General features: G+C 48.0%; 1 protein-coding gene across 2 annotated transcripts in view; it reads right to left on the bottom strand.

Annotated features, from left to right (window-relative positions):
• The window catches only part of CFH (complement factor H), a 633,102-nt gene that overhangs the window by 506,598 nt on the left and 111,691 nt on the right, over positions 1-14,813 (bottom strand). For both annotated transcript variants that reach the window (XM_029617534.1, XM_029617535.1), the window contains exon 4: positions 12,544-12,620. In XM_029617534.1, coding sequence (XP_029473394.1) covers positions 12,544-12,620 — 77 coding nt within the window. The remainder of the gene's footprint in view (positions 1-12,543; positions 12,621-14,813) is intronic.

Below are 14,813 nucleotides of genomic sequence, written 5' to 3'. Positions count from 1 at the left end.
GGTGTTTTAACTCAGTGGCGGTGCCTGTTCATCCAGGCCTTGTGTTCCCACAGGTGTTTTAACTCAGTGGCGGTGCCTGTTCATCCAGGCCTTGTGTTCACACAGGTGTTTTAACTCAGTGGCGGTGCCTGTTCATCCAGGCCTTGTGTTCCTCTGCGGATAGGGAAATACCTACAGTACCTGAGTGTAATCAAGGCTGACGTGCTAGAAACGTTTTCGAATAAGAATATAAACACATTAAAAAAACAAATAATTACTATCCGAATATCCGTGTTCATCCAGGCCTTGTGTTCCCACAGGTGTTTTAACTCAGTGGCGGTGCCTGTTCATCCAGGCCTTGTGTTCACACAGGTGTTTTAACTCAGTGGCGGTGCCTGTTCATCCAGGCCTTGTGTTCCTCTGGGGATAGGGAAATACCTACAGTACCTGAGTGTAATCAAGTATGACGTGCTAGAAACGTTTTCGAATAAGAATATAAATACATTAAAAAAACACATAATTACTATCCGAGTATCCGTGTTCATCCAGGCCTTGTGTTCCCACAGGTGTTTTAACTCAGTGGCGGTGCCTGTTCATCCAGGCCTTGTGTTCACACAGGTGTTTTAACTCAGTGGCGGTGCCTGTTCATCCAGGCCTTGTGTTCCCACAGGTGTTTTAACTCAGTGGCTGTGCCTGTTCATCCAGGCCTTGTGTTCCCACAAGTGTTTTAACCTGGTTGCTGTGCCTGTTCATGCAGGCCTTGTGTCCCTAGCTGGAACTGACCTCTGTCCTCGAATGATGTACCTGTTCATCCAGGCCTTGTGTTCCCACACATATTCTTATTTGTGAGAGATCCTAGGCTCCAATTCGTTTGTCATCAGCTGAAGTGCGTAAGTACAGTCTGAATTCACTAGACGCCAACGGAATTCACTAGACGCCAACGATATTCACTGGACGCCAATGTAAACACCGGGTACACACAACTCTAGGGGTGGACCCGTTCCAGGGAGTCCTTCCCTGAACAAGCATGAGGGTGGAGGTGGGCTTTACTGCACACCCACCTGACGGACCATGCCCATACCGCTGCCAATATTCTAGCATGCATCAGAAAGATGCTGGCGAGCTACCAGTGTTTTAACCTAGTTCCTGTGCCTGTTCATGCAGGCCTTGTGTCCCTAGCTGGGATTGACCTCTGTCCTCGAATGAAGTGCCTGTTCATCCAGGCCTTGTGTTCCTACTGCTGTTTTAACTCCATTGCTGTGCCTGCCTGTTCATCCAGACCTTGTGTTCCCACACGTATTCTTATTTCTGAGAGATCCTCCAATTCCTTTGTCATCTGCTGAAGTGCGTAAGTACCGTCTGAATTCACTAGACGCCAACGGAATTCACTAGACGCCAACGATATTCAGTGGACGCCAATGTAAACACCGGGTACACACAACTCTAGGGGTGGACCTTTTCCAGGGAGTACTTCCCTGCACAAAGGAAAGGGAACTCTCTCCTGGGCCAATTGATAAGAAAACCACAATTCTGCAGCCAAAAATAGGCTGGAAATCCTTCCCCCATTGACTTTAATGGGCGACATATGTACATATACCCAACTCATTGAATTTTTTTTATGTCCATATTGACCGCAAGTGGGACCCACTTTCGGACATAAGAAATATGAACATAAAATTTTGCTCTGCACATCCCTAATAGAAGACATTAATGATTATAATACCAAATATGTGATTATCAGTACTGAAGATTTAGAACCTGAAAAGACACAGAAAGTTGATAGGTTAAATGAGTTTGATGAGAAGCTGGAAGCAGTGGAGGAAGAGGAGAAGTGGATGACAGATAATGGAACTGAGTGTCCCTCATACAAGCACAAGTGGAGTTAGAAGTTTCACTCCTCTAGTCCAAAGGAGTTAGCTTCCCTGGATAAAGCTTACAGACAGGTAGCAGGGGAATGTCTCATTGAGACTGTGGGAAGGTGAGGACACTAAGTTTATATTTACAGGCCTCTTATGTACCTCTAGATCTGCCTGGAGAAAGGTTATAGGGAAGGAAATTTGCCATCACTAGGAGGTCATATTATGGAAATCTTGTAGAAGCTGTACTCCAATGATGGCACCCTTCATTCAGCCTTTCAGCTGTTGGCTCTACTCCATACTATTAAGTGCCTTCCTATAGAGGGGATGTTAGAGAGTCGTATTACAGTTGGTTACTTTCAATGTTGGGTGACTGGATTTGGTACTAACATAATTGAGGTTGGCCAGCTAATACGGAAAGTGTTGGTCACCACACCCCTTGGTGACAATCAAGACTCAGATGATGGTGACAATTTCTTTTCAGTCACTTATTGAGCTTCTAGTGGGATATGAGGAGGGGGGAGCAGTGAATGGAGTCTTGCCACAAGAAACGTAAGAGAGTCTGATCAGGAAGAGCCCGACTTGCCTATTTCTCTGAATATAATGTATGTTTTGCTTACCCCTCTGTTTCTTCATCTTTACATCTGAAAGTCAGGGGAATACTCTCCTATTATTCTGTGTGCCTCGTGATCAACCTGCCAAGATCACTCACCAGGAGACGAGACTCAATCTGCATTCTTCTGGTCTGGATTAGCAACAGCAACTCCTCCCATCAGACTGGAAAGTCTGCTACCTATTAATGCTTGTGTTTATCTTTCCTAGTGATGTTTGGCCACAATTTCTAGTCTGGTTATATATGCAGTGAAATATAGATAACTTATTTAGCTTGGGTGAAAGTTGTTATAGTGTAGCAATGTGTTCCTATCAGTATCTTTTCAAAAAAATTATTGTAATGATTCTATCTTCTTGCTTGATTGTACCCAAAGTATTTGGATATGAACTTATTGTTTGGGCAATTTTTTGAGGCTAAGATGCCTCTGTCAAACCACGAAGAATATAGAATAAAAGCCCACCAGATGCATACAAGATTTTTGATGAGAAGCTATCAAGCCAAAGTGGTGAAATTAGCATTTAAATGGGGATTATATGCAGACAGGGATTTGTTATTAAACACCAAATCTCATCAGACCACAGACCACATGGCAGATGAAATTTAATGTGGAGAAGTGCAACGTGATGCACATAGGGAAAAGTAATCCACATTGTAGCAATACAACGTTAGGTTCCACATTAGGAGTTTCCACCCAGGAAAACGTTCTGGGTGTGATAGTGGACAATATTTTGAAATCATGGGCCCAGTGAATGGTGATGGTCAAAAAATCAAACCAAACATTAGAAATTATTATGAAAAAAAAAATGGAGAATAACATGGAAGATGTCACAGTACCTTAATTGCTCCATTATGAGACTGTACCTAGAGTACTGTGTACACTTCTGGTTGCTGCATCTCAAAAAAGATATAGTTGCACTGGAAAAGGTACAGAGAAGGGCAACCAAAATGATATTGGATGGAACTGGTCCCATATGAACAAAGGATAAAAAGGTTAGGGATGTTCAGCTTGGAGAAGAAATTGCTGAGTGGAGATATGATAGAGGTCTATAAAAACATGAGAGGAATAGAATAGGTAAATATTAGGGATGTGAATCGTTTTTGAACGATTAAATTATCGTCAGATAATTTAAAATCATCCAAAATCGTTAGAGTGGCACGATACAATACAAATGCCCCCGATTTATCGTCAAGGGCATTTGTATTGTATCGTTAAATAGGGCGCGGGAAAACCGGCACACCAAAAAAACCCTAAAACCCACCCCGAACCTTTAGAACAAATCCCCCACCCTCCCGAACACCCCCAAAATGTTTTAAATTACCTGGGGTCCAGTGGGGGGGGGGGGAGGGGTCCCGACGCGATCTCCCTCTCTCTGGCCACGACTGTGTTGAGAGAAATGGCACCGGTGGCCCTTTGCCCTTATCATGTGACAGGGCAAAGGTAGCGCCGGCGCCATTTTGGTTCTTGGGTCCCGATGTCACGCGTGCAGGAGATTGCCCCCGGACCCCCGCTGGACCCCCAGGGACTTTTGGCCAGCTTGGGGGGGGGCCTCCTGACCCCCACAAGACTTGCCAAAAGTCCAGCGGGGGTCCGGGAGCGACCTCCTGCGCGCGGGCCGTATTGCCAATCTTCAAAATGGCGCCGGCGCTACCTTTGCTCTCACTATGTCATACGGGTGATGGTCGCCCATATGACATAGTGAGGGCAAAATCTTCAAAATGGGGCCGGCGCTACCTTTGCCCTCACTATGTCATACGGGCGACGGTCGCCCGTATGACATAGTGAGGGCAACATCTTCAAAATGGCGCCGGCGCTACCTTTGCCCTCACTATGTCATACGGGCCAAAAGTCCAGAGGGGGTCCGGGAGCGACCTCCTGCGCGCAGGCGACGTCGCCCGTATGACATAGTGAGGGCAAAGGTAGCGCCGGCACCATTTTGAAGATTGGCAATACGGCCCGCGCGCAGGAGGTCGCTCCCGGACCCCCGCTGGACTTTTGGCAAGTCTTGTGGGGGTCAGGAGGCCCCCCCCCCAAGCTGGCCAAAAGTCTCTGGGGGTCCAGCGGGGGTCCGGCGGCGATCTCCTGCATGCATGACGTCGGGACCCAGGAACCAAAATGGCACCGGCGCTACCTTTGCCCTGTCACATGATAAGGGCAAAGGGCCACCGGCGCCATTTCTCTCAACGCAGTCGTGGCCAGAGAGAGGGAGATCGCGTCGGGACCCCCCCCCCCCACTGGACCCCAGGTAATTTAAAACATTTTGGGGGGGTTCGGGAGGGTGGGGGATTTGTTCTAAAGGTTCGGGGTGGGTTTTAGGGTTTTTTTGGTGTGCCGGTTTTCCCGCCCTCCCCCGATTTACGATTTTTAACGATTTTTTATTTTAAAAAACACGACGATAAGATTTCCCTCCCCCCCCAGCCAAAATCGATCGTTAAGACGATCGATCACACGATTCACACCCCTAGTAAATATGAATCTGTTATTTTCTCTTTCAGAAAGCAGAAAGACTAGGGGATACGCCATGAAGTTAACAAGTGGCACATTTAAAACAAATATGCAAAATTTCTTTTTCACCTAACATACAATTAAGCTCTGAAATTTATTACCAAAGGATGAGGTTAAGGCAATTAGCATAGCTGGGTTGTAAAAAGGTTTGGACAAGTTCCTGGAGGAGAAGTCCTTAAACTGTTGTTAAGCAAGTTGACATGGAGAAACTCACTACTTATTTCCAAGCATTAGCAGCATGGGATCTATTTACTGTTGGGTTCTTGACAGGTACCGTGTTTCCCCGAAAATAAGACATCCCCCAAAAATAAGACCTAGTAGGGATTTTGCTGAATTCTTAAATATAAGACCTCCCCCGAAAGTAAGACATCCCTTGTAAACAGGGGCGGATTGACCTATCGGGGGATCGGGCTTCCCCTGGTGGGCCGGTCAATCCTGTGACGTCATTTTTTTTTTTTTAAATAAAGTTTCCAAAGTATTAGGGGCAGACGCGAGCAGTGGTATCCGGAGGGGAGCCGATGCGCCCGGGCGCAAGGAGGCTCATGCGGCCGCTGAGCCTCCTTGCCCGAAGAAAAAGATCGCGTTCGAATGCGCTGATGCTCTTTCTCCTTCCTGCCTGTGCGGCCCCGGAAGTAAACGTTGCCGGAGCCGCATGGGCAGGAAGGAGAAAGAGCATCAGCGTGTACAGAAGAGGAACCGCCGCGGGCTGCTGCGAATCCCAAGTCGCAGCGGCCCAAGAAGAGGAAGAGGCCCAGTAGTGAGGAAGAGGCCCGAGAAGTTCAGGGCCGCTGCAGAGCCCATCCTGCGGCGACCCGCGAAGAGGAGGCCTGCAGTGGTATCCGGAGGGGAGCCGATGCCCCCGGGCGCAAGGAGGCTCATGCGGCCGCTGAGCCTCCATGCCCGAAGAAAAAGATCGCATTCGAATGCGCTGATGCTCTTCCTCCTTCCTGCCTGTGCGGCCCCGGAAGTAAACGTTGCCGGAGCCGCGTGGGCAGGAAGGAGAAAGAGCATCAGCGTGTACAGAAGAGGAGCCGCCGCGGGCTGCTGCGAATCCCAAGTCGCAGCGGCCCAAGAAGAGGAAGAGGCCCGGTAGCAGGGCCGAGGAAGAGGCCCGAGAAGTTCAGGGCCGCTGCAGAGCCCATCCTGCGGTGACCCGCGAAGAGGAGGCCCAGAGGTGAGAGAGAGGCTGAGGGTCTGTAGAGGGTGTGTGCGTGCGGTGTATGAGATGAGTTGAGAGATTGTGTGTGGGAGTGAGGATCTGAATGTTTGCAGAGGCAGCATGTGAGAGCCTCTGTGTGTGTGAGAGACAGCATGTGACGGTGAGAGCCTATGCTTGAGCAAGACAGCATGTGGGAGTGAGAGAGAGCCTGTGTGTGTGAGCGTCAGACAGCATGTGCCAGTGAGAGACTGTGTGTATGAATGATTGTATGAGAGACAGCATGTGACAGTGAGGGTCTCTGTGTGTGAGAGAGAGAGAAATGCATGTGAGAATGAGAACCTGACTGTGTTTGAGGGAAGAAGACGGAGAGAAAAGAAATATGGAAGAAAAAAGGACAATATAAAAGGAATTGGCAAAAAAATAAGAAAGGGAAGGTGGAAAAAAAAAAGCCTGTGACCAACCGATTAGAAAACTAACATCAGCCAGCAAAGGTAAAAAAAATATTAATTACTTTTTAGTGATTGGCACATGTAATCTTTGGGAATGTGCAAGAATAGCACTTTCTCTATGCGGATCTCACAATGTACGAGATCAGCATGGAGAAAGTGGAAGCCCACGGGGCCTGCACAGAGGAGGCAGCAGAATGGGCTTCAGTGTCATTAGCAGCAATCGGCGCCTCCCCAATAGCCATGTGGCAGCAGTGACAGTGGCAGCAAGATTACTGACATCTGGGGATGGTGGCAGTACCAGTCGGGGGACCCCTTCCAAGCAGTGTGCAGAGGTTCAAAAGCAGCAGAGTCAGCCCAAGCTGACTACCATGAATGCTGCACACTCTTACCTCTCTCTGACAGCACACTGGGTCTACCACATCTTGGAGGAGAAGTCAATTATCTGCTATTAATTAAGTTGACTTAGAAATTAGCCACTGCTATTTCTAGCAATCAGTAACATGGAATAGACTTAGTTTTTGGGTGCTTGCCAGGTTCTTATGGCCTGGATTGGCCACTGTTGGAAACAGGATGCTGGGCTTGATGGACCCTTGGTCTGACCCAGTATGGCATGTTCTTACTTTTAACAATTAAGAAAGTGTATCTTAGTGTTAAAGTGTGAGCTGGAACTGCTGCAAACAGCTGGTCATTGGTTGCCTTGGGGCTGGTGCTGGTGAGGCCTGGGACCGGCGGGTGAGTTACCCGAGTCGGGAGGGCAGGAGTGTGCAGCAGCGGTGGTGCTAGCGCCTCGGTTTCATGGTGGATGGGGTTTCTCCCACGGAGCATGCCTCAGGCCGCCTAGAGAAGAGAGCGGTGCTGCCGGAGGTGGGCAGCGCAGGCCATGTGCTGACGGCTTGTGTTGGGGAAGTGCTTTCCTTTCTGGTTTCTGCTGGCCGTTGGTCCCCGGACACGGGGGGGGGGGGGGGGGGGGGGGGGGCGCAGCAGGGGAGGAATCCCTGCTGTGTATTGGAGCTCCTCTGAGAGAGGGGGACTACAAAAAAAAAAAAAAAAGGAAAAGGGAAAAGGACAAACAAAGACAGAAACCGCACACCGGACGGTGAGGAGAGGAAAAGCATCTTCGGGGAGCTTGGTGCTGGTGGAGTGTGGTGCAGCTGGACGGTGAGAGAGTTGGGATGAAGTCAGAGGAGGCGGCTTTCGTGTCCGGAGAGTCGGATGAGGTTGGTGTGGAGCTGTTCCTGGAGAGCGGTGTCTTGCAGAGGGTGGCGGACTCGGTGAGTGAGTTCTGTGCTCTTTCCCCTACGGTTGCTGCTAGTGGGTGTTCTGTGTTCCCTGCAGTGCCTTCCCCAGTGGGGGCAGGTGGGGGGGATCGAGGGGAGACTGCGGTTCCCGCTGTTCAGCCTATCCGTGGTTCGGCGAGGGGTGGGCCCACACGGGCATCCCGGTCCCAGTCTCGCGCCCGTGGGGGCTGTGGAGCAGGGAACCCGGGAGCAACCCAGATTAGGAGAGGGGGCCGGGGAGGAGGGCCTGTTGCTGCCAGGTCGACTGGGAGGGGGCAGGCAGGGGGCTGGGGGCATCGCGGTGACCCGCGGGTTGGGCTCCACTGAGCTTCCCGGGTTTGCTGTTGCTGTTTTCGGGGTCCAGCCCCGCAGTGCCTTGCTCTGTGCTGCCAGTCCTGGACCGGGGGAGGCCGGGATCGGTGGCAGGTTGACATGGGTCGGATCCACAGCTTGATTTTGGGGAGTGGGAGTGGGCTGGTGTGGGGGGGCAGTAGGAAGATGGGCAGTCATCGGCGTTGTGACGGGATGAGAGACAGTCCATGGCTTGCGCTGCATTTTCTTCACCCCTGGGGAGGCCCTGTGGTAGGGGGGCCAGAGTGGATGGAAGTGACTAGGCCCGAGTGGGGTGTAGGGGAAGGTGAATGGGCATGCATGGCAAGGGTGAGGTCCCCTGCCGTGTGTGGGGGCCCCTCCAAGGGTTTGCACCGAGGGGGGGGGGCAGTTGGACAGGGGGGGGGGTGTTGTTCCGGTTTTCAGAGGCCTCGATGCAGGGGGCTGGGGGGGGTCCCGGGGAAAGAGCTGGGTTGGTGGTACGCCAATTGTTCAGAGTGCCGGGGTGGACAGAAAGTGGGGTGCAGCGGAGGGTTCGGTGACTCCCTATGCATCTGTTTTTGCTTCTTCGCAGTTGGTGGCGGCATTCCGGGATGTCGAGGAGCCGAGTACATCACGGCATGAGGACTGGCAGAATGCGGCAGCCTCAGCGGATCAGCATGGGCAGGAGGCTTGAGTGGGATCACCGGGCGCGGCGGTGGCAGCGCCACCTCCACAGGGTGGGCTTTGGGGCAGCAGGCTTGCTAGCCGATGAGGGGGGGGTGCTGGCGCTGAGAGAGAGCCGGATAGGGAGGCTGGGGACAGGGGGAGCACAAGGGTGTTGCTCCCCCGTCCTGCGCCGAATCTTCTTGCGCAGAGATCTCGGTATCTCCTCCCATAATTTCGAAAAGGCAACCAAAGCTGGAGTACCCCTATTCAAATGTCAGCATTCAGCTGGATAACTTGTGAGTTATCCAACTAAATACATCTGAATATGGGCCTCCCAATTAAAAAAATAAACTAAATTTGGTCTCCCCAAACATTCTCCAACCCCCTCTACTGTTTTGCGTGACCAGCGCCTCCCAAGCCGTCTCCACTCACTATCCCCACAAATAATCCTGGGATGGGGTTTCCCCTGCTTTCACTTACCCCTTCCAAGGTGGTCTTCAGTGTGGCTATAGTTTATTATGGGGGTTGGAAGGCAGAGAAACTAGGGAAGGCCCAGCTCCGCTCTGCTTAGCCTGGCGTATGTAGGTCCTGGCTCTAGCTCCTGCTTATTTGTTTGCAGTTAGGGAAAGTGGAGGGGACCTGGGAGGCTCCAGTTACATGAGACAGCCATTGTACACTGAATGGCTCAGCAGAGAGAGCAAAATGCCACCAGTAGGAAGTAATATTTGGAAATGTTGCATCTCAGGTGCTGTTCTCTTGTCAGTGACCAGGGCAGCAGAAGAAGGGAAAAGGGAAGAGGGAAGGATGGAATGTATGTGTGAGGGGGCAAGGAAGGAAGGAGAGGGGCAGGCATGTGGAGGATGAGAGATAAGGTGGCAAGGAGGGGAAAAAGGACATGGATGAAATCTATAGGAGCAAAAATGGAAGGAAGGACAGTAATGGAAGCTATGGGGGTAGCAATGAAAGGAGGAGAGCAGGGATGGAAGGTGTGGGAGGAACAAGGATGGAATGAGGAAAACAGGTGTGGAGAGGAACAGCAGAGGATGGAAAGTAAGAATGAAGATGCAGGTCATGGCCTGAGGAAAGCAGGCACTTTTCACCAGAGTGGGGGTGGTGGGCAATATCAGTTTTTGCACAGGGTGCCATTTAGCCTAGATCCGGCTCTGCATTGGCAAAACCAACTCAGACTCTTGCTTCTGTCCCAATGCACTGAACATAATTTTACAGTTACTAAATACCTTGTTCCTTGGAACCCATATTGTAAAGTGTGAAGGGTTAGGCACTTGACTTTCAGAAAGCCACAAGTAAACAGAACTACAATTACAATATACTAAACTTCTCATACCAAAACAACACTAACTGCTAGCATTCAAACAGTAAGAACTCTACCCATGAAAAAGCGACACTGCAAATATGACTCCAGGCTTAAAAACACCAAATACAGATCCAATTAGAAAAACAGAACAATACAGATCCAATTAGAAAAACAGAACAAGACAGATTGCTATAAATTGCTACACAGTAGCAGAATACCTCACCTCAGTCACTCATGCAGAGCAGAGACAGACCCTCTCCAAATACAGAATAAAGAGACAATAAAATAGAAATAGAAATGTGCAGACTACATCTGAACCAGAAATCACAACAAGCCAGACTTTGCAGTGCAGCAATGAAAACACAGACACATCAACAAATCAAAAGTATCACTGAACTGTTTAGGAATTCACTCACTATTTGCCTTTAGAAATTATTAAAACAGAAACATCACCCTTCATCATAAAATATCAAAGAATACAATTCCCAGATATGCTCGGTAAGCCCAATGGAACTTAAGAAGGGCATGGGGATGCAGTCATTGCTGGCAGTGGCCTGAAATTTCTTTTTTTTTGTGGGGGTGAGGGGCATTTCCGCTGCCTGTGAATACAAGGCTAACAGGATGCACCCCCACTCCAAGCAATGGCATGTTTTAGACCATATTATTGGCAGACAGAAGAATGTGCATGATATAATGATGTCCTGCACTACGAGAGGTGCAGCTTGCTGGTCCAATCATAAAATAGTCAGAAACCAGATGCCCCTCTAGGTTCATCTGAAAAAAAATGACATCACCTTTATTACTAAACATAAAGGTTTAAAAAAAACTCAGGAGGACTTGCAACGTAACATGGAAGCACCCCCAAGCACCGACTTCAGATACCGAATGTGAATCAGAATGGAGACAATTTCTCAATGCAACCTTCTCTGCAAGTACTAATCTCCATAGCTTCATTACAAGGAAACATCTGGACTGATTTGTTAAAAATCCAGCCACAGGGAGTGCTGTCTGTAAGGTATCTACTATAGAGTGATTGATGTATATGCATTGTGTGCATGAGGAGTATAGGAGTGTGTGTGGGAGGAGGGACAGGGATATTTGGAGTAGATGTAGCAGGCCATGTTTGAAAGGAGGTTCCGAGAGGTATGTGTGTTTGGCATATGTATAGTTAAAGTTCTTTGGTGGGAAGGTCATTTAGGGAGTTGTGGGAAATATGTGTGTGAGGGGCAAAAAATGTTCTCCTAGACTTGCCACCTCCCCTCCAAGTCTTTGACCCCATCATTGGTCTTTGTAGGGCTGCAGCAAAACACTACAACAAAATGGCACTGACTGACCCAAGGCTGATACAATGTTGTTGTATAGCAGTAATTCAAAATGACTCTGGCCTTGTCTTGGCCTGACCCATTTTCTATTACTGCACTGGAGAGCCAGGAATGACAAGAGATTGATCCTTCCTAGTGAGGGTTGCAGATAAAGTAAGATGGGGAAGGGGACCTCTTGCAGTGGGCTGGGCTCTTCATGCCTTCAGCCACTGCTGATTTTCCTTTTCGAGTAGAAGGGACAGGCTCACCGCCACCCACAGTTTCAGTTTCATCCACTGCCTTGCTTGCTCTTTCTTCAGGTGGTGGGGCCTGGGCTCCCTGCTATGTGTATGTCTGCGTGGGTGTCTGTATGTGTGTGTGTGTGTGTGTGTGTAAACAAACAAATGTATATGAATGAACAGATAATTACTGCCGCAATAGAAGGTGCTTTTGCTTCTTGTGAAATGCACCTAAAAAATAAATTATTAAAAATATATTTAAGACCCTATGGGCCAGATATTCGTACCTACGTGTGGGCGTAGATTTGTGTGAACAACCAGGTGCGCACAAATCTACGCCCGATTTTATAACATGTGCATGCAGCCACATGCATGTTATAAAATCCGGGGTCGGCGTGCACCTTGGGCACGCCGAGCCCTTGGGGAGCCCCGATGGCTTTCCCCATTCCCTCCGAGGCCGCTCAGAAGGAACTTTCCTTCTGCCCCCCACCTTCCCCTCCCTTCCCCTATCTAACCCACCCCCCAGCCCTACCTAAATCCCCCCCACCTTTATTTTTTTATTTGCGCCTGCCTTCGGGCAGACGAAGGTTGCTTGTGCCAGCCGAGTGCCTCTGGCCACGCCCACCCCCGCCCCAGACCACCCCACCCCGCCCATGCCCGTTTTTCAAGCTCCGGGACTTACACGCGTCCGGGGCTTGCGCACATCACCGGGCCTATGCAAAATAGGCTTGGCGTACACAGGGGCGGGTTTTTGGGGTTATGCGCATAATATACGCACGTGACCCTTTTAAAATCCGCCCCTTACTTTCTAAAATACTCATTTTTTAAAAATGGCCTTCTTTTTTTTTTTTAAACTTTGAACAAATTCTCTTACCTTCACAGTCTGGGATGTAATTGCTCCATCCAGTTACTGTGCATTCCCGATAATTTAATCTACTAACCATTCGATATCTAACAATACAAAAAATATAGAAATTAAAACAAGCTGAAGCAAATTCCCAGTCCAGTATGAAACAACAATCAAATTTAACAAGATGGTGAATTAAAAATCCTCTCTAAGAACTGGTGAGAGATACAGTATTGACACATACATTATTTACAGCCTATTCTCTAATGGGTGATGAGATAAAACAAAATGGGGGAATTTTTTAAAATGTCAACAGGGAATGAATATAAGTTATTTATTATATCTTCAGGGAGCCCAGTGAATAGTCTGTTTACTTAAATGCATTTACTGATATTTATTTGAGTAATATGATCAATAGTTGGTTTCCTTCCCAAACATGTCTGCTATGCAACAGACACTGGCTGATCCAAAATGTAGGATTCTTGAGTCACAGACCAAGAAGCCTAAACCTAGTGATTAGTGATTGGTTTTATTTTTGGAATCTGGCCCTCTGAACATTATGTAACCTTGATGTGGACTGTCCTTTGCATGAAGAGGCTCACAGTCAGTTCCAGGGCTAAGTTGTTGCCTCTCTCTATCTGCTCCACTTCTAGGTGGGGGAGATAAACCTCCAAGGCCCTAGGCATTATGTTTACTTTGATTTTCTAAACGTTACTAAAGCTCATGACTCCAGGATAATGTGTTCCAACATAAACTTTACTGAATCACTTGTTAAATGATAAGTGCTTGGAATGTGTACATTTTCTTCTTGTCATATTCATTTGCAGAAATTCTTTCAATATTTCTATAAGTGATCCCTTAAGTAGAATCGCCGAATACACATTTTCATGCATGTGCAAACTTTAAAAGCTTGCATAAGCAGGTTGAATCTTCAAGACTTTTCATTTACAGCAACCTTCAATTTCTGATAATTTGCCCCCTCCCAGCCCTTCAATTTTCCTCCAAATATTGAAACACCCTAGAACTTCGAGTTACATATTTTTGTGTACATGAGCTTGTACTGTACTAATTATTGTTCTCTGCTTACATCTGATGTCAACTTGTGGTATGGCATGGCTTAGATTGTTTGCTACTTTTTTAAGATTGTCGTGTTTTTGAGCCACTAAACTGTTTTTTTTTTTTTTCATTTATCTCTTCTCATTGTTCCCTTGAACAAAATAATTTCTGGGTGTGTCTATCTTTCTGCCAAGAGACTGAGATTTGATAAGTTTGTTCTGTTTTCTGAGAGTTGGAAAAGGTTTATTAGAAAAATACAAATGTGTTACAAAGCTGACCCACAATTCTTTTTCTTTGCATTATGTATTTATTCATGTATGGCACAGTAGATGGACAGCTGTTCCCAATGAAAGCCAGGTGCCGCATTTTGCAGTTCATAGCTTCTAAGCCAGGTAAGTACAGACAGAAATAGAAAAAGAAAGAGTGCAGATAGAAGTCAAAGTGCCTCACAATGAATCAGGATGAGCAAAGAGAAAGAAACCTTGTTTCATTGCATGCCCCTTCTCTTGAACCTTCAATTGAATACTCAGGTAATTCACTTACCTTAAATCTTTTTTGTTATTTCTACTTAGGTATGATATCAATGTCTGTTATAATGGGCCAAGGACAGTATGTACCTTTACCTATAAGACCTCGCCTCATTTACCCTGGGATAAGAGTCAAGATCTGGATACTAGGGATAGGCATTGGGACAAATGAAACAGGAAAAGAGACAACATTTCCTATTTTGTTTCATTTCATTCTCAAAACTAAATGATTGAAAATCTAATGAAATTTCATTGGTTTTCACGTTCCATTTTGAAAATAAATAAATAAAGTGATCGGTCAAGCCTAGGCCCACACCCAAGGCCAGGGCCTTGCTTAGAGAATAAGCCAAAGCCCAAAGCAGGGGGCCTATTCTTAGCATGATGCCAGGGCCTGTGCATGGATCTAGGCCAGAGGCTGCAGTATTACCTAGTCATAGGCCATGGCCCAATGCGGGAGCCATGGTGTGATGGAGTCTATGTCCCAAACCAGAACCGTCAGGTAAAGACCCAGGAACCAAAGATTCAGGAGAAGGGGGAAGGAAAATATGGCAACACCAGGCTAGAGATGTCCCTTGGTTCCCTTCCCCAGAGGTTATAAGACCAGAGGAGACACAGGTGTGGGAAATGGAGGGTGGATTGCTGGGAACCAATCCCTGGCTTCAAGGGGAGGGCCAAATTGAGGAGGAGCCTTTTCCAAAGCCAATCGCATACGGT

This window comes from Rhinatrema bivittatum, chromosome 10, assembly GCF_901001135.1.
Source record: "Rhinatrema bivittatum chromosome 10, aRhiBiv1.1, whole genome shotgun sequence".
Lineage (NCBI taxonomy): Eukaryota > Metazoa > Chordata > Amphibia > Gymnophiona > Rhinatrematidae > Rhinatrema > Rhinatrema bivittatum.
The sequence above is the reverse complement of the archived record's forward strand: the minus strand, read 5'-3'. Positions and strand labels throughout refer to the sequence as shown.